The following is a 20,252-nucleotide window of genomic DNA, read 5'->3' as shown; positions in this document are numbered from 1 at the left end:
AGAATAAAATAAAATAAAAAAAATAATAAAAAAAAAAATTGACTTAACTCCACAAACTTTTATAACTTATGACTTTTTTATAATGACCACATTTTTAATTTGAAAATAATTTTTAAACATAGAGGAAAAAAACAAAGTACTAAGGAGCGACTGTAAGTTAGATAACTACTTAAACCAGTTATCAAGTCAACTCTAACTCAGCTACCTCATGTGTATCAGGGTAGAACTGTGCTCCATAGGGTTTTCAATGGCTGATTTTTTGGAAGCAGATCATCAGGTCTTTCTTTTGAGGTACCTCTGGGTGGACTCGAACCTCTAACCTTTCAGTTAGCAGCTCAGCATGTTAACTATCTGCCCACCCAAGATGCAAATTAGATAAAGGCTGAATTAAATGATAGCAAGAGATGGATACAACCATGAAAACTATGCAGAACAAAAGTCAGAGTTGCTGGGAAAATCTGCCTGAGAGTAAGCTACCAATGAGATCTCTACAAAAAACACATGCACTCCAAAACAACGGTGAGAATAAAATGTTCTAGAGCTGTGCTGTCCAATAAGGTAGCCACCAGACAGATTGGTTATTCTGCACCTTAAATGTGGCTAGTCCAAAATAAGATGTGTTACATGAGTAAAATACACAATAGATTTCAAAGACTTAATATGATAAATAAGAATGTAATATATCTCAGTATTTTTATACTCATTACATACTGAAATATTATTTTGGAAATATTAGGTTAAACAAAATATTAAAACTATCTTTGCTTTTTTTTTTTAGTTTTTAATGTATCTATTAGAAAAATGAGGGCAGTGGTGGTTCAGTGGTAGAATTTTCATTTTCCACGCAGAAAACCTAGGTTCAAGACTTGGCCAATACACCTCCTGTTCAGCCACCACCTGTCTCTCAGCAGAGGCTTGAGTGTTGCTATGATGCTAAGCATGTTTCACAGGAGCTTCCAGATGAAGACAGACTAGGAAGAAAAGTCTGGCAATCTACTTCCAAAATCAGCCAATGAATATGCTATGGATCAAAACAGTGCAATACACAACTCATCAAAGGTATGGCACAATACCAGGCAAAACTCCGTTGTACATGGGGTTGCCACAAGTCTGGCCAACTTGATGGCAGCTAACAGCAACTGCACTAAAAAATTTAAAATTATATATGTAGTTCACATTCTATTTCTTTTGGACAGTGCTATTTTAGAGACTTTTGATAAAATATTCAACTTTTTCCACAACATCGGATTCTACTAGGAGATACCATTTACTTCAGACACATCACTTCAAAATAAGAAAGTTTGGTCCTTATGAATGATAATCAATTCCCTATTTATTAGATATAAGCTTCGTTTTCTCAATCACATAAATGGATGTAACTCAATCACATAAATGGATATGTGAAGATCTAACTTTTCCACACACAAGACTATATACAAATGTAAAGTCATTAGTTTATAATGTAGGATGAGATAAGGAAAAAAAACTGACACCTCCTCTACCTATCTCCTAAAGAGGAAATTTTTCTTTTGTGAAAATCAAGTCACACCAAAATTTGTACACAAATGTTCGTAGTAGCATTATTCACGAGAGCCAAAAAGTGGGAACAACTGAAATGTCCATCAACTAATATGTAAATAAAACATGGTATAACCATACAATACACAGTTATTCATTAACAAAAAGGAATAAAGTACTAATACATCCTACAACATGGATGAACCTTGACAACATTATACTAAGTAAAAAGAAGTCAGTCACAAAATACCCTATATTGTATGATTCTATTTATGTGAAATGTCCACAATAGGCAAATCTACACAGAGAGAAAAGTGCGTACATTAGTGGTTGCCTCGGGCTGAGGCGTGGTGGGGAGAATAGAATGAGGAGTGACTGCTAATGGGTTGGGGGTTTTTTGGGGGGCTGATGAAAATAATCAAAAACTGATTGTGGTAATGGCTGTACAACTCTGTGAATATAATCAAAACTACTGAATTGAATACTTTAAATAAGTGAATTATATAGTATGTGAACTATATTTCAATTAAGTTATTTTAAAAAAAAGTAAAGCAAAAAAATAATCAACACAGAAAAATCAATATAAAAAAGGTTGCTAGTAATCTTACTGAGAACATTCTGAGGTCTTTCCTTTATTTTGATAGTCCATTATACATTGAATAAGATGGTTATTTTCATCCAACATCTGAAATGAAATTAGAAAAAGTTTATTACAAGTTTAGTGCATGGAGAAGCATTAATAAATATTGTTTTTCGAAGAACTTTAAAGTAGATCCCCTAACAAATTACTGTTACCCCAAAGCGATCATTACACATTATAAAAAAATCATTAAACAAACATGGTAATATAAAAAACAAAATTCCCTTAACATTATTTTTTGTTAAATGTTGTTACCTGATGCTACAACATAGATATTTTTAAATTCATTTTAATACCTTAAATAAAATTTCAGAGAGATTAGTGAATTCAGCTTTCTCATATAATATTTCATTACATATTAAACTATTTCAATCTGCTGAAAAAATACTGAAAGCACAGTTCACACGTACAACTCTCTCAATAACTGATTTTTTCCTTAGGTGTCTTGAAATGTTTTATCTATATAGGAACTGAATCCACTCAGGTCTTTTGTATAGATAACATATAGCTCACCACAGAAAATCTTATTTTGCCAACTCTTTGGAACGATAATTTGTTTAATCAACAATTCTTTTAATACCTCTATTCCCAGATGCTCCCTATGAATTTTTATCTAAAGCCTAGAAGGAAAAATTTGGAGTTTCTTTTGTATTCAAATATTTAACTCTCTCTCCTCAACAGAAGCTTTAGCTAGTTATGACTAAAAGTTAAGAGTCCAAGTTGGCTTTGCAGTAAATTTATGAAAACTTCAGTCCAGGAGGCTTGATATATTGGCTGGCTAGTTGCCAAGTGTTATACAGTATGGTTTTGCGACTCCCCAAGTATGGCATAATAATCAAATACAATAATCTCTATGCATGTAAAATACTGCAAACTTTATGAGCTTATCTTATAATTAAGTTGTCCCAAAATTTTCAAAATAAAAGCATATCGATTTCTCATTCTATTATCTTATAAAGCAATCCTGGCTTTAAGGGCTAAATAATTAATCTACGTAAAGGAGCACTGAGGAAAGAATACTGATGTAGCGACTGGAAAGCCGGTTAGTTTTAGTGGCAGCTTTGCAATCCTGAAAAAAATACTTAACTTTTCAGGGACTCATTTATCTGTAAAATCAAGAGACGAGAATAGATAAGTCTATGTTTCTCTTGAACTTTCCATTCAATGAAAACATGAGGTACAGCACCATAATCATTCTATCGCAACAATTTAGGTAGAATGTAACTCTTGCAGGAGAAAGATGTGGCAGTCAGCTTCAGTAAAGATTTACAGACTTGGAAACCCTACGCGGCAGTTCTACTCTGTCCTGTAGGGTCGCTGGGTCGGAATCGACCCAATGGCAATGGGTTTGGTTTGGTAACTATTAAAAAGGAAGATCCATTTAACATTAATTGTAACTTTTTTCTGCACATGAACCATTCTTGTTAGAAAAAGTATCAACATGCCCTTCTAATAACTGCAGCTATTTCCTAAATAGAATCGTATGATGCCAAAAAAAAAAAAAAAGTCCTTAAAATGGCATTAATCTAATCCTCAACCTAACAATTTTGCAACATATCTTTTCAGCATATTCCTCAACCTAACAAACTTCACTGTTAGAATATCTGTCTTGTATCTGACATCGATGCCTCACATTGTAGAATGAGGCACCTAACTTGAAATCCATTTTCTCTTTTCATCTGAGGATGAAAAATAATCGATCAGCATCCCCTAAATTAATCACCCATGACAAATATCTCAAGAAAAATTCGTTACAGAAAAAAAAGTAAATACAGAAAAACCCAGGACTTTTTCTATATCCTAAAAAGAAAAATAAACCCCTTCGAAAACATTGTGTGTGTGTGTTAGCTGTTTGCCAGGCTGCAGCTTTAGCCCAGTACCCTACATGAAGCATTATATTTCCAGTCACTGCCAAGCCAATTTATTCATAAAATAAAGCAACAGTTGGGCAAATGTGAAATGCCACACTACAGAAAACCTGACAGTAAACAGAAGCCGATTACCATACTCTACTGGGGACACAATGGTGTCCTGAGTGATACTAAAAGTTGACTTTTCTTCAATTTTCATCCTTGCTTCAGTGCATAACACCAAAACCGAAAGAGGTAAGGGAAACGGCTAATTTTAGGAAGTAATTTCTTAAAGTCTGAGTAAAATTTAGAATGCTGTCTTGCTCATAGACAACAAGGGGTAGACGACAATAAAGAACCTTTGTGTCCCAAACTGGCAGCTACACAACAACGACAGTGGTAGCACTACCCTCTAACGGGGACCCAGCTCCCTGTGTATTTATCACAAATTATAATTTGTCTCCATCATCTGATTGTTTCCACCACTGGACTGTATGCTCCATGAAGGCAGGGATTATGCCTCACCACTGTAGCTTCAGCGCCTAAAATATGCGCTCAGTAAATACTTACTTCAGCTGTAAATGGTTACGGGTTGACTAAAGAAAGAAGAAGAGGACTCCTAAGGTAACCCGAAGTCCGTAGGGTGCTCTCTCACCCGTCCCTCTGACTCAACTAAGGTGCCCTGCGGCGTCCTCCGCGTTCTCCTGCGTGCTCCCCAACTCCGCTAGAGTTTGGGGGGCGGCAAACGCGCGGGAGTCGACCAGCGCTCGGACTTTCCCTCCGCCTCCCGCGACCAGAGGTCGGGTCTGCAAGAAACAGCCGCCCGCGCGGGGCGGGGCGACGCCAAAGTAACTCAGGAGCGACGCGTGAGGGGCGCCGACTGCGAGAAACAGCCGGTCCTCGCTCGGCCCCGCCGCCCGAACGCCGCCCCATCCCTAGAGAAATCGGGCGGCACTTAACTGGGCTTTTGTGCCTGTAGGAAAGAGCCTAAACGCGCGAAAGACTCCACGAGAAAACTGGTTTGCTCTCTTCGCTCACAGCCCGCGGCTCTGGTTCCCAGACAACTACTTCCCACCAGGCCCGCCTCCGCCCCCGGCCGGGCCGACTCCCGGCCGGCCCTGCCCCAGTGTCTCTCCCAAAGGCGATTTGGCCTGGCATCCCGACCCGCGAGGTTTCACCTTCTGAATAGCAGCGGGAGTGATCTCCCCCTTGCCTCGCTGCCTCGGTGCTGCGAACGCCACAGACATGTTGCCGCCGTCACCACTATCAGCAAGTCCCGAGCGCTCCGGGTGAACGGCAAACTGGGGAAAGACACCGGCCTCCCGGGTTGAACCACGTCAGGAACAAGAGGAGGGGGACGCTCCAGTGCCGCCGAACAAACCACCAGCCGGTCTGGCCCAAAGAAGAAAGTCTGACCCGTGAAAGTCTTGTTTCTGCTTGTTATTTGAGAACCACAGCTCCAGTGTAACTTCCCTGTTCTTTATCGTCCCCGCGTCCCTCAGACTTTATTTATCCGGCCACCCCTCCCGTTTGTGCCAATGGTAGGGCCGCGCCCCAGCCCTCCCTCCGCTTCAGCGATTCAGGAAATGGTCCCGCCGCCGCGGGAGAGAGAGAGGCTGGGGCAGCCCCTGTCACAGGAAATGCGAGCGACCCGAGCCGGCCCGCCCCTTTCGCGCGGGTGCAACTTGCCTCCTTCTCCGGCGCACTGAAACGTCTGTCCAACTGCGTTTCGGTGCTCTGCTCTAGACATGGTTTAGTTTTCCCAACTCCATTAGCACCCCTCTTGGGAAAAAGTAGCCGCCTGGACTTGTCCTGGTTCTCGCCACGATGCAGGGCAGGGGGAGGCAGCCCGGACAGGGGTGGGTCAGTACCCAGGAGTTCGTGCAAACCCAGGTAGCATCAGCTAAGATGAAGCAGAGGTGCAAGGACTATGAGAACGCGGATTCGCTAGTTTAAACGGCTCGGCTACGCCCCAAATGCGCACCTCCGAGTCCACGGTCTCACACGTACACAGAGTCAAGCCTAACAATGGAAAGTAAGTCTGACTCAAAATAGGGAAATGAAGGTTGTATCATGTACTCAGGGGCAATCAACCAACTTGACTAGAACGACCATAGGAGCGCACCTCTTGAGACAAACCCTTAGCATAAATGATGGATCTTTGGAATTATATTTTGAAATAGAGCACCCTCACTGTTTCCTTTTACAGTTATATTTTGTTGTTGTTGTTGTTAGTTGCCTTGGAGTCCATGCCAACTCATGGAAACCCATGTGTGCAGAATAGAATTGCTCCATAGGGTTTTCAAGGCTGTGACCTTTCAGGAGCAGATAAGCAGGCATGTCTTCGAGAGAGGGCTGGTTCCAACAGCTTAACCATTTGTGCCACCCTAAAAACCAACTCAACTACTTCAGTGGATTCTGACTAGTTGAGTGGATTCTGACTCATAGTGGTCCTCTAGGACAGAGTAGAACTGTCCCATAGGGTTAACAAGGCTATATATTACCTTGTTAACAGAAGCAGACGGCCACATCTTTCTCCCATGGAGCAGGCTGATGGGTTCTAACCTAGTGGGGTTCTTTATGAGACCCCATGTATATGAGACCAAACGAATCAACACTTACTTAAAGGTGCACCTCACGCCTTTTGGTTAGCAGCCAAGGGCTTAACCACTGTCCTACCTTAGTGTCTTTTAAATTAGGCCTAAGCTTCCAGGCTTCAAGTCAGTATGAGAAAAGAAAAAACTAAGTTTTCAAATTATGGAAAAAACACAGATGAATGTGGATAATGTGTTCTGTGTTGTTTTATGATTATTATTCTGTAAATTTAGACTTCCCATATAGGGTCACTGTGAGTCGCAATTGACTCAATGGCAATGGGTTTGGTGGAGTTTAAGCCTTGAAGAAAGCATTCTGGTATATTTGGCTTGATGTAATCACATCAAATTGGGAAAAAAATTCTATTGAATTCAAAATACACCAAATCTCATCCATCGCTATGTGTCCAACACCTGGTATTCATCATCCTGTCCTGATGTTTAGGCAAAAGTACCTTAGTTAAGAACAATTTTTCGGTAGGAAAAATGGACTTTAAATAGTCCTGCTGCCCCAGATCACCCCCCTTGGCTTTTCTGCAGCACACCAAGCAAAATTTCTAGCAGTCTTTGCATCCTTTGTTAATTACAAAATAAACCATTGGATGAAAATATCTTTCCTTTCATTGGTTTTTGTACAATACAAGAGCTGCTTTAAAAAAAAAAACAATTGCTGTCTAGTCACTTCTGACTCATGGCAACCCCAAGTGTGCAGAGTAGTACTGTGCTCCATAGGGTTTTCAAGGCTATGACCTTTCAGAAACAGATCACCAGGCGTTTCTTCAGAGGCACCTCCGGATGCGTTTGAACCACTGATCTTTCAGTTAGTCTACCGCTTAACCCTTTGCACCACCCACAGACTCCTGCATTAGCTGCTAGGGCCATATTTACTTATAGTGTGTCACCAAAGCCAAGAGCCTACATGATTTTTAAATTTTACAGAGAAATGTGAACCAAGGTAATAGTTGTCTAAATCCCTATAACCCACTTACAAAAAAACAAAAGTGCCCAAGGATAGGTACTTCCTTTTTTCAAATTATAATTTCCCAACAGCGGGAATGAGAATTCAACTGAGAATAATTTACAAGTTCCCCTGAGACATTTGTTCGTTCAGAGTAGCAGGGTAGGGTTTAGGGCACACGTAGCCTCCTAGGCATGGATAACCACACCCTTTTCTGGGACTACAGTATGCCATTAAAATCTTACTAACTAGTGTCCTATCTTGGAGGTTGGAAAGAAGTGGTTTAGAGGTCCAGCCAGAAATGCAAGTTCACTTGAGAGAAGTGAGCACCTAAACGAACACTCTAGCTTCCTTCATAAAACCCAGTCTGTCAGCCTGACCTAGGAAAGTAGAAGAGTCAGAAAATGAGAGGGAAGATTTCAGCATCAGTGCCTTGAGGAACTTTCTTAGAGTTTTATATTCTTCGGAAATTTAAGAGCCCTGAGTTAGTGGAAAGATAGCTAGGGAGACCTCGTATGTCACTCTTCACTATTAATTTTTTGTTTTTTAGTCTTTTTTAGGAAATTTTTAAAAATTTTTTCATATAATTTTATAAATATTTTTCATTTTATGATGTAAAGAAAGATTTGGAGTTTATATATATATATACATATATATACATAATTGCATTTAAGGTGAAAGTTTACATAGCAAATTAGGTTCCCATTTGAAAATTTTATGCAACTTGTTCCCTGACATAGATTACATTCTTCACAATGTGTCAACATTTTCATTATTTCCATTCTTTTTGTTTTGTTTCCATTGATCTAGTTTCCCTGCCCCTCTTTACCTTCTTAGCTTTGTTTTAGGGTAAATGTTGACCTTCGGTCTCTTATAATTGATAATTTAAGGCTGCACAGTATTTATAGGTGATGTTGTTTGTTATTATTTGGATGAATAGTGACCATTGAGAGTGGCTTCAGTTCCATATTCAAAGGGTATCTTAGGGCAATAGTCTCTGGGGTTCTTCTACTCTCTATTGCTCCAGTAAGTCTGGCCTTTTTTAGAATTTGAGTTTTGTTCTACATTTTTCTCCTTTCTGTCTGGTCCCTTCTATTGTGCCTCTGGTCAGAACGGTTGGTGGTAGCTGGGCACCATTTAGTTCTTCTGGTTTCAACCTAGTTGAGGCCATGATTCATGTAGGCTATTAGTCCCATGGATTAGTTTATTCTTTGAATCTTGGTTTCCTTCATTCTCTTTTGCTCTAGATAAGTAGAGACCAACAGTTGTATCTTAGACGGCCAGTCACAAGCTTTTAAGACCCCAGACACTACTTACCAAACTGGAAGTAGAACATTGTCTTTATGAACTTTGTTATGCCAATTGACTGAGTTGTCCCACGAGACCATGGTTCCAACACCATTAGTTTTTAAGAGAGAGGAAGCTGACGCACAGATTGAGTGATAGCACAGTTCAGAGGAAAAGGAGAATAAATAGAATCCCCAGTGTTTAGGAAGAAACTGAGAGTGGATATAAAGAATGAAGTTGGCTTATGTCTGGGAGATATCTCTGGGGGATTAAAAATGAGCTATTCTAGCAACTATATCCCCAGCTAGAAAAATCAGTCCCATTATTTAGACCACTTTTGAATTTCTGAAGAAGGAATCGAGGTCAAGATGTTTACCTAAGTTTTATTGACTACAGAAAGGCATTCGACTGTATGGATCATAACATATTAATAGATAACATTACAAGGAATGGAAATTCCAGAACACTTAACTGTGCTCTTGTGAAACCTGTACATGGATCAAGAAGCAGTCATTCAAACAGAAGGGATATTGCATAGTTTAAAATTGGAAAAGGTGTACAGCAGGGACGTATTCTTTTGACTTTATTTATTCAATCAATATGCTGACAAATAATCTGAGATGCTGGACTGTATAAAGAAGACTGTGGTGTAAGAATTGGAGGAAGACTTATTAACAACCTGTGCTATGCAGATGACAAAATTTTGCTTTCTGAAAATTAGGATGACATGAAGCACTTATGTGAAGTCAAAGAGTATGGCCTTCAGTACAGATTATACCTGAACATGAAGGAAATAAAAATCCTTACAACTGGAACAATAAACAACATCATGATGTTGATGTTTTTGTTAGGTTCCCTTGAGTCAGTTCTGACACATAGCGACACTGTATAACAGAACGAAACCCTGCCTGGTCCTGTGTCATCCTCACAATCATTGCTATGTTTGAGCTCATTGTTGGAGCCACTGTGTCAATCCATCTCGTTGAGGGTCTTCATCTTTTTCACTAACCCTCTACGTTACTGAGCATGATGTCATTCTCCAAGGACTGGTCCCTCCTCATAACAAGTCCAAGTATGTGAGACAAAGTCTCAACATCCTCGCTTCTAAGGAGCATTCTGGCTATACTTCTTCCAAGACAATCCATGATACATTTAATATTCTTCACCAACACCATAATTCAAAGGCATCAATTCTTCTTCAGTCTTCCTTATTCATTGTTCAGCTTTTGCATGCATAGGATGCGATTGAAAATACCATGACTTGAGCCAGATGTATCTTAGTCCTCAAGCTGACATCTTTGCTTTTTAACACTTTAAAGAGGTCTTTTGCAGCAGATTTGCCCAATGCAATACGTCATTTGATTTCTTGACTGCTGCTTCCGTGGGCATTGATTGTGGGTCCAAGTAAAATGAAATCCTTGACAAATTCAATATTTTCTCCGTTTATCATAAGGTTGCTTATTGGTCCAGTTGTGAGGATTTTTGTTTTCTTTCTGTTGAGGTGTAGTCCATACTGAACACTGCAGTCTTTGATCTTCATCAGTAAGTGCTTTAAGTCCTCTTCACTTTCAGCAAGTGTCTTAGTCATCTAGTGTTGCTGTAACAGAAATACCACAAGTGAATGACTTTAACAAACAGAAGCTTATTCTCTCAATCTTTTCTTGGACTAAGAGCTTCTCTGCACAGGAACCCCGGGACTAAAGGACACGCTCTGCTCCTGGTGCCGCTTTCTTGGTGGTATGAGGTCCCCCTATCTCTCTGCTCGCTTCTTTCTTTTATATCCCGAAAGAAACCAGCTTATGACACAATCCAGACTCATAGATTGCATCCTGCCTCATTAACACAATGCTGCGCATCACTCCTCAGTAACATCATAGAGGCAGGATTTGAAACACATAGGAAAATCACATCAGATGTCAAAATGGTGGACAGTCACACAATACCAGGAATCATGACCCAGCCAGATTGATACACACATTTTTGGGGGACACAATTCAATCCATGACAGCAAGCTAGGTTGTATCATCTGCATATAGCAAGTTGTTAATGAGTTTTCCTCCAATCCTGATGCTGCATTCTTCTACATATAGTCCAGCTTCTCGAATTACTTGCTCAGCATACAGATTGAATAAGCATGGTAAAAGGATACACCCTGACACACATCTTTCCTGATTTTAAACTAGGCAGTACCCCCTTGTTCTGTTCGAATGACTGCCTTTTGGTCTATGTACAGGTTCTGCAGGAGCACAATTAAGTGTTCTGGAATTCCCATTCTTCACAATGTTATTATCCATAATTTGTTATGATCCACACAGTCAAATGCCTTTGCATAGTCAATAAAACACAGGTGAACATCTTTCTGATATTCTCTGCTTTTAGCCAAGATCCATCTGACACATCCTCTTCTGAATCTGGCTTGAATTTCCGGCAATTCTCTGTCGATCTACTGCTGCAACCATTTTTGAATTGTCTTCAACAAAATTTTACTTGCATATGATATTAACGATCCTGTCCAGTAATTTCCGCATTCTGTTAGATCACCTTTCTTTAGAATGGGCACAAATATGGATCTCTTCCAGTCGGTTGGCCAGGTAGCTGTCTTCCAAATTTCTTGGCATAGACAAGTGAGCACTTCGAGTGCTGCATCCGTTTGTTAAAACATCTAAGTTGATATTTCATCAATTCCTGGAGGCTTGTTTTTCACCAATGCCTTTGGTGCCGCTTGGACTCATTTCTTCAATACCTTTTGGTCCTTGATGATATGCTACCTCATGAAATGGCTGAACATCAACCAATTCTTTTTGGTACAGTTAGTTTGTGTATTCTTTCTGTCTTCTTTTGATGCTTCCTGTGTCGTTCAATATTTTGCCAAGAGAATCCTTCAGTATTGCAACTTGAGGCTTGAATTTTTCCTCAGTTCTTTCACCTTGAGATATGCCAAGCGTGTTCTTCCCTTTTGGTTTTCTAACTCCAGGTCTTTGCACACTTCATTATAATATTTTGCGTTGTCTTCTTGAGCTGCCCTTTGAAATCTTCTGTTCAGCTCATTTACGTGATCATTTCTTCCTTTTGCTTTAGCTACTCAAGAGCAAGTTTCAGAGTCTCTTCTAACATCCATTTTGGTCTGTCTTTCCTGTCTTTTTAATAACCTTTTGTTTTCTTCATGTATGATGTCCTTGATGTCATCCCACAACTCATCTGGTCTTAGTCCCGAAGCTCTGCTGAAATCTGTCCACCATGTGTGTCTTTGGCTATGTATATTTTCACCAAAAAAAAAAAGGTCGAGAAGGGAGAGGGTTGACATGTCATGGGGTTGTTAACCAATGTCTTAAAACAATATGTGTACTGACTGTTTAATGAGAAACTATTTGTTCTGTAAACCTTCACCTAAAGTACAATAAAACATAAATAAATTTAAAAAAAAAATCTGTCCAGCATGGGTGACCCTGCTGATATTTGAAATACGAATGACATGCGTTCCAGCATCACAGCAACACACAAGCCACCGCAGTATGCCAAGTGTCAGAAACATCATGATAAATAGAGAAAAAATTGAAGTCATCGATTATTTCATTTGTTAAAATAAACTGAGTCAATGATAAAATTAATCTATTAGATGAGGTTTATTTGGGCAGAAGATTCTCGAATCGGGTAGCACCAAACCATGTATGGAAAGACATTTTACCAATTATCAGCAGTCGCTGAGTTTTTATTGGCAAAATACAGAAGCAAAGAAGCTTATTTCTGATTGGCTTATACAATTTACTATTGAAACACTGTGAGGATTTCCTTGGTCAACAAGGGTAGAAGTACTGTCAGAATCTCATTGGTCAACAACGGTGGCCTGATTTACAGGAAAGCTATGCTTAAGTTTTGGTAAAGACAAGTCTTAGGGGCATTGTCCACTTGACCACCAATGCCATTTTGTCAACCACATGACTCCATTTTTATTTCATTTAACACATTCTACTTGGATCAGTAAGCAATATCCATGGAAGCAGCAGTCAATAATGAAAGGACATATTGCATTGGGCAAATTTGCTGCAAAAGACCTCTTTAAAGTTTTAAAAAGAGATGTTTACTTTGATGGCTAAGGTGTGCCTGACCCAATTACCTCGTATATGTATAAAAGCTGGACAATGGAAAAGGAAGCCAGAAGAAAAATAGATGTGTTTGAACTATGTTGTTGGTGAAAGTTTTTGAGTACAGCATACTGTGGACTGCCAGAAAAATGAACAAATCAATCTTAGAAGAAATACAACAGGGATGTTCCTTAGAAGCAAGGATGGTGAGACTTCAGCTCATTTACTTTGGACACGTCATCAGGAAAGACCAATTGCTAGAAAAGGACATCATGTTTGGTAAAGTAGAGGCTCAGTGAAAATGAGGGAAGCCCTCAAAAAGATGTATTGACAAAATAGCCACAGCAGTGCACTCAAGCATATCAGTGATCACGAAGATGGCACAGGACTGGGCAACGTCATATTCTGTTATACATAAGGTCGTTATAAGTTGAAGCCAGTTCCGTGGCAACTACAACAATAAAAGGTTTTTTGAAATAATCTTAATAAAGGACATATACAGTGGCTCAGAATAAGTGAAATACTATATTCTTCATTATTCATAATAATGATTTTTTTTGTTTTTTTTTAAATTTTTTTATTGTACTTTAGATGAAGGTTTACACAACAAACTAGTTTCTCATTAAACAATTAATACACATATTGTTTTGTGACATTGGTTGCCAACCCCATGACATGTCAATACTCTTCCCTTCTCAACCTTGAGTTGTCTATTACCAGCTTTCCTGTCCCCTCCTGCCTTCTTGTCCTTGCCTCTGGACTGGTGTGCCCATTTAGTCTCGTTTTTGTTTTATGGGCCTAATATTTGGCTGAAGGGTGAACCTCAGGAGTGACTTCATTACTGAGCTATAAGGTGCCCGGAGGGCATGCTTTTGGGGATACTATTGATTTTAAGTAGGAATATTTAATCAAATATAGACAGTAACATAAATATTATCTATGCTTGATTTTCAAATGTTTTACATGAGTTTGTTGGTATTCCTTAAATGTGTTTCAGTGGACTGATAAAGTGAAGTGTTCCAGGAATATGCTCCATAGTTAGTAAAAGTATATAATGATATTAAAAATTATCTTAAACTACAAAAAGTATACATGTGCAGATAATTGAAATGATTTTACTTTCATAAGGCACTTCTTTAATACTTACTGTTTTATAATTAATAGAACGTAAGTACTATCAGATTTACTGATATTTTAAGCCCCAGTGCTGCCATAAATTCTTAGAATTCATTGGGAGGGCTTCGACGAAGTCTGTCTGCATCTAATTGGGCTCAGAGCAAAACTCCTCAGCAAATCCGTTTCGAAATATTTCTGCTCACTGTCACCATGGCATTTGATGAGTCATTCTGAGTTGTGGTTTCCACAGATTTCAAGACTATAAGGAGAGCAGCATACATCTATGTATATAATCATTATTTCAGGAAAGAAAAAATCACCTTTCCCAATTCTCTATAAAACACTTTGGTTTCAATACTCCAGCAGATTACACTAAAAGTAAACTATAGCAATATGTATCTGGGGCATTTTCATCTCTTCTTACAATATCAAACATTGAATGAATCAAGGATGAGCTGAATCATTTGCCTTTGAGGGTTTAATGATAGAGAAAAGTATTGGGTTGGTTTTAAAAATTAGTTTCTAAGTAAAGCTCTACCCAATCTAAAAACTGAAAAATGCACCTGATTGGAGTTCCTAGTTCTTCCTCCTTCAGTGTGATACTAGGTGTTATGGATTGAATTGTGTCTCCCAAAAATATATGTCAACTTGGCTAGGCCATGATTCCCAGTATTGTGTGATTGTCCACCATTTTGTCATCTGATAAATGATTTTCCTATGTGTTATAAATCCTACCTCTATGATGTTAATGAGGCGGGATTAGCAGCAGTTATGTTGATGAGACAGGACTCAGTTTATAAGATTAGGTTGTGTTTTAAGTCAATTTCTTTTGAGACATAAAAAAGAAAAGCAATCAGGGAGACATGGGGACCTCATACCACCAAGAAAGCAACATGGGGAGCAGAGCACGTCCTTTGGACCCGAGGTCCCTGCGCTGAGAAGCTCCTTGCAAGGGGAAGATTGATGACAAGGACCTTCTTCCAGAGCCTACAGAGAGAGAAAGCCTTCCCCTAGAGCTGACACCCTTCACACTTCTACCCTCCTAGACTGTGAAAGAATAAATTTCTCTTTGTTAACGCCAACCACTTGTGATATTTCTGTTATAGCAGCACTAGATAACTAAGACACTAGGCAAGTCACTTCGAGATCTCAGTTGCCTTCCTGAAAAATAACTGCCCTATCTCAAATAGCTTGTCATGGATTGAATTGTGTCCCCCAAAAATATCTGTTAACTTGGCTGGGTCATGATTCCCAGTATTGTATAATTGTGTACCATTTTGTAATCTGATGTGATTTCCTTATGTGTTGTAAATTCAATCACTATGATCTAATAAGATGGATTAGCGGCAGTTATATTGATGAGGTATACATGATTGGATAGTGTCTTAAGCCAATCTCTTTTGAGATATGAAAGAGAAAAGAGAGCAGAAACACATGGGAACCTCAGACCACAAAGAAAGCAGTGCCAGGAGCAGAGCGCGTCCTTTGGACCTGAGATTCCTGCACAGAGAAGCTCCCAGACCAAGGGAGGATTGATGACATGGACCTTCCTCCCGAGCCACTGGAGAAAGCATTCCCCTGGAGCTGATGCCCTGAATTTGGACTTGTAGCCTACTGGACTGTGAGAGAATAAACTTGTCTTTGTTACAACCATCCACTTGTGGTATTTCTGTTATAGCAGCACTAGATGACTAAGACAGAGCTGTTAGAAATAATGTGTTTAATTATTTATTTACTATTTATTATGCACCAGCCATTATGCTAAGTGGTTATCTTACATTAGGTTCTTAAATTAAGGTTGACTCAATTTTAATAGGTAAAATATGTAAAAACACATCAGATATTGTAAATTCTAAAAGTATAAGATCTTTACTTACCAATAAGATAAGTAGGAACACGTACACTTCAACACTAAAAGTGACCCAAAGCATGCAATAGTGTAGTCTATCCTTGGGGAATTTTCTGGCCCCAATTTAGAGATCAAATTTTTTTTTTTCCCATTTGACATGTTCTCTTCCCTTGTGCATGATATGAAGTTAGGTCAGGCTTCAGCAAAAGAATATAATAACTGTTTTTGAACTGCTGCACAATTTTATAGAGGATTATAATGTGTTACCTATTAACTAATTTTCCTATGAACAAGTGTGGTAGGCAGAATAGTAGCCCCCAAGGATGATAGCACCCATATCCTAATCAATGGAACTTGCAAATATGTTGAGTTACATGGCTAAGGAGAATTAAGTTTGCAGATAAAATTAAGCTAACTAGTTAAACCCATTGCTGTTGAGTCGACTCCATAGCGACCCTATAGGACAGAGAAGAACTGCCCCCGTAGGGTTTCCAGGCAGCAGCTGGTGGATTCAAACTGCCATCCTTTTGGTTAGCAGCCATAGCTCTTGTTGATTTTAAATAGAAAAATTGTCCTGGATTATCCAGGTGGGCCCAGCGTAATCACAACAGTCCTTAAAAGTGAAAGGGGAAAGCAGAAGAGGAGAACCAAAAAGAGGTGGCAACATAAGAAAGACTCCACTTGACCCTGCTAGCTTTGAAGATGGAGGAAGAGGCCACAAGCCAAGGAATGTGGTGAGCTGAAGAAGCAGGAAAAAGTTAAGGAAGCAGACTTTTGCTTACAGCCTCCAGAAGGAACACAACTCTGCCAACACTATGATTTTAGCCCAGCGAAACCTATTTCAGACTTCTAACTTCCACAACTGTAAAATAATAAGTTTATAATTTTTTAAGCCACTAACTTTGTGGTAATTTACTAGAGCAGCAATAGAAAACTAATATAATGGGTTTTTCAGCTTAACATTTTATGTTTTGAGTTAGGTAATATGCAATAAAATACTGAAAAATTATTCAATATATTACAAACTATTGTGTCCTAGTATATATTTAGGAGCCCTGGTGACGCAGTTGTTAAGAGCTCGGCTGCTAACCAAAAAGGTTGGCAGTTAGAATCCACCAGCCACTCCTTGGAAACGCTATGGGGCAGTTCTACTCTGTCCTATAGGGTCACTATGAGTCAGAATTGACTAGATGGCAATAAGTTTGGTTTTTTTGGTTTAATATGTATTAAACCAACATAACATTCACATTGATTATATATTTTCTTAAAAAATAATGGCATTATATTGTGGGATTTATAACATGTAGAAATAAAATTTATGATAAAAAGCAGCACAAAGGATGGAAGGAAAGTACACTGTTGTAAGCTTCTTATATTTTATATGAAATGACAGAATATTATTTGAAAGTATAATATGATAAGTTAAGCTGCATATTGCAAAACTGAGAGCAGGTGTTTTCAAACTATTAGGTCTCAGGAAAATTTCAACTCAACATTTTTTGAATACTTTAAAGACATTTTGTTTACATGGATTATATCTCTCAATATTTACTTTATTAAAAAAACTGAGAAACTTTTAAAACACAAGAAAAAACAAGCACACATTCCATTAACCACCAGAATAATTAGATCCTCACATATCATGTAGCCTCTGGAAAACTCCATTATACGCTCATAAAAGAGAGTAAGTTTAGAAAAGTGAAAAAAGAAATCTTAATATTATCACAAAAACAGTTTTGACTAGCTGGACTTCTAAAAGAGTACCTAGGATGCCCAAGGAATCCCCAGATAACACTTTGACTAGAGCAACCATTGGTAAAGTAAAACAACAAATAAAATAAAAGCCGTGCAGCTAGTAAACCAATGTTGTTGTTGTTGTGTGCTGTGAAGTTGATTCTGACTCATAGCAATCCTATATGGCAGAGTAGAACTGCCCCCATAGGGTTTCCCAGGCTGTAGTCTTTACAGGAGCAGAATTGAAAACTAATTTGCTCTGTAAACTTTCACCTAAAGCACAATAAAAAATAAATAAATAAAGGATAAATTAAGACTTTCTCAGAAAACAAAAACTTACAGAATTTGTTGTTAACAGACTTATCCTACAAGAAATGCTAAAGGAAGTCCTTCAGGCCAAAATAAAATGATAGAATCCTGTTAGACCAATTTTGCAAGACTTATTTTTTTTTTTAAACACAGTTGACTACTCTACACACAGACCTCACCACCACATGGATTACACAGGAATCAAATCTGTGGAAAGAGGCAATGGAGAAACTCAATATCATCAGTCAAGACAAAACCACGGACCATCTGAAGAACAGACTGTCAATTGCTAATGTACAATTTCAAGCTGAAGCTGAAGAAAATCAAATCAGGTCCACAAGAGCCAAAGTGTAACCTTGAATACATCCCATCTGAATTTAGAAACCATCTCAAGAATAGATTTGATGCACTGAACACCAATGACCAAAGACCAGAAGAGTTGTGGGATTACATCAAGGACATTATACATGAAAGTGAAAGGTCATTAAAAAGACAGAAAAGCAAGAAAAGACTGAAATGAATGTTAGAAGAGACTCTGAAACTTGCTCTTAAGCTCAGAGTAGCTAAAGTGAGTGGAAGAGATGATGAAGTAAAAGAGCTGAACAGATTTCAAAGGGCAGCTCAAGAATACAAGGCAAAATATAAACTGTGCAAAGATCTGGAGTTAAAATACCCAAAGGGAAGAAAACGATCAGCATTTCTCACAAACTGAAAGAACTGAAGAGAAAATTCAAGCCTCAAGTTACATTACTGATGGACTCTATGGGCAAAAAATTGAATGACTCAGGAAGCATCAAAAGAAGTTGGAAGGAATACACAGAGTCACTGTACCAAAAAGAATTAGTCAATGTTCAACTATTTCAGGAGGTAGCATATGATCAAGAACCATTGGTACGGAAGGAACTTCAAACTGCATTGAAGGCACTGGCAAGGAACAAGACTTCAGGAATTTACATGATGCTTCAACAAATGGATGCAACACTGGAAGCACTTAGTCATCTGTGTCAAGAAATTTTGAAGACAGCTACCCAGCCAACCAACTGGAAGAGATTCATATCTGTGCCCATTCCAAAGAAACTCAATCAAACAGAATGTAGAAAATACCAAACAGTATCATTAATATTACGTGGTAGCACAATTTTGCTGAAGATAATTAAAAATTGACCACAGCCCTTCATCAACAGGGAACTGCCAGGAGTTCAATTCGGATTCAGAAGAGGATATAGGATGAGGGATATCATGCTGATGTCAGATGGATCTCGGCTGAAAGCAGAGGTGACGGTAAATTTTATGTGTCTACTTGGCTAGGCTATGATTTGCAGTTGTTTGGCCAAACATTAGACTAGTTACTGTTCCATAAAGTAATCTAATATTATGTAATATAATCACTTTTCATAAATTAATCTAATGTCATCAATCAATCAGTTGGAAAGTGAGTAGTGAGTTTCCTTAGGGTGACTATACAGACTATAAGTAGATATTTTGGCAGAACTCTCTCTCCACACTCTTTCCGTCTTCTGACCTACAGGTCTCAGGAGGCAATCCTGCAGAAATGTCCAGCTTGCTGCCTGACCTAAGGATTTTGGATTTGCCAATTGTGCACAATCCCGTGAGCCAGCAGGAACCTCCAGCCTGCTGCCTGACGTACAAATCTTGGACTTGCCAAGGCTGGAATCTTTACGGAAGCAGACTGCCACATTTTTCTCCCACCAGGCAGCTGGTGGGTTCAAACTGCTGACCTTATGGTTAGCAGACAAGTGCTCAAACACTGCGCCACAAGGGCTCCTTTGGACTTGCCAGGCCCCCACAATCCTGTGAGTCAGAGAAGTCTCTAGCCTGTTGCTTGACCTACAAATTTCAGACTTGCTAGCCCCCACAATAGCGTGATCCAATCCCTTGAAGTAAATCTCTTTATATATGTATATATATGTGTTTCTTGAAAGAACCCTAAAACAGCAGAGAATACCAAAAAGATGTTTACCTGTGTTTTATTGACCATGCAAATGCATTCAGCTGTGTGGATCATAACAAATTATGAATAATATTATGAAGAACGAGAATTTCAGAACACTTAATTGTGTTCATGTGAAACCTGTGCATGGATCACGAGGCAGTTATTCAAACAGAAAAATGGGATACTGCATTTTCCAAGTTGAAAAAGCTGTGCAGCAGGATTGTATCATTCACCTTACTTACTCAATCTATATGCTGAGCAAATAATCCAAGAAGCTGGACTAGATGAAGAACAAGGTGGCATCAGGACTGGAAGAAGACTCATTAACAACCTGCAATATGCAGATGACACAACCATGCTT

General features: G+C 38.9%; 1 protein-coding gene across 5 annotated transcripts in view; it reads right to left on the bottom strand.

The window, feature by feature from the left end:
- SS18 (SS18 subunit of BAF chromatin remodeling complex) overlaps nt 1–5,364 on the bottom strand; it is a 113,436-nt gene extending 108,072 nt beyond the window's left edge. The window contains exons 1-2 of one of the 5 annotated variants that reach the window (XM_023741859.1): nt 5,187–5,364; nt 2,127–2,203 (exon numbers count right to left, since the gene is read on the bottom strand). In XM_023741859.1, the coding sequence (XP_023597627.1) occupies nt 2,127–2,203; nt 5,187–5,255 (146 nt within the window). In that variant the 5' untranslated portion in view covers nt 5,256–5,364. The remainder of the gene's footprint in view (nt 1–2,126; nt 2,204–5,186) is intronic. The other 4 variants (XM_023741861.1, XM_004387764.2, XM_004387765.2 and 1 more) reach the window with 4 other exon arrangements.
- Nucleotides 5,365–20,252: the final 14,888 nt, after the last annotated feature.

Source organism: Trichechus manatus, unplaced genomic scaffold (genome assembly GCF_000243295.1).
Source record: "Trichechus manatus latirostris isolate Lorelei unplaced genomic scaffold, TriManLat1.0 scaffold00193, whole genome shotgun sequence".
Taxonomy (NCBI): domain Eukaryota; kingdom Metazoa; phylum Chordata; class Mammalia; order Sirenia; family Trichechidae; genus Trichechus; species Trichechus manatus.
This window is presented reverse-complemented; position numbering and strand designations above follow the sequence as displayed.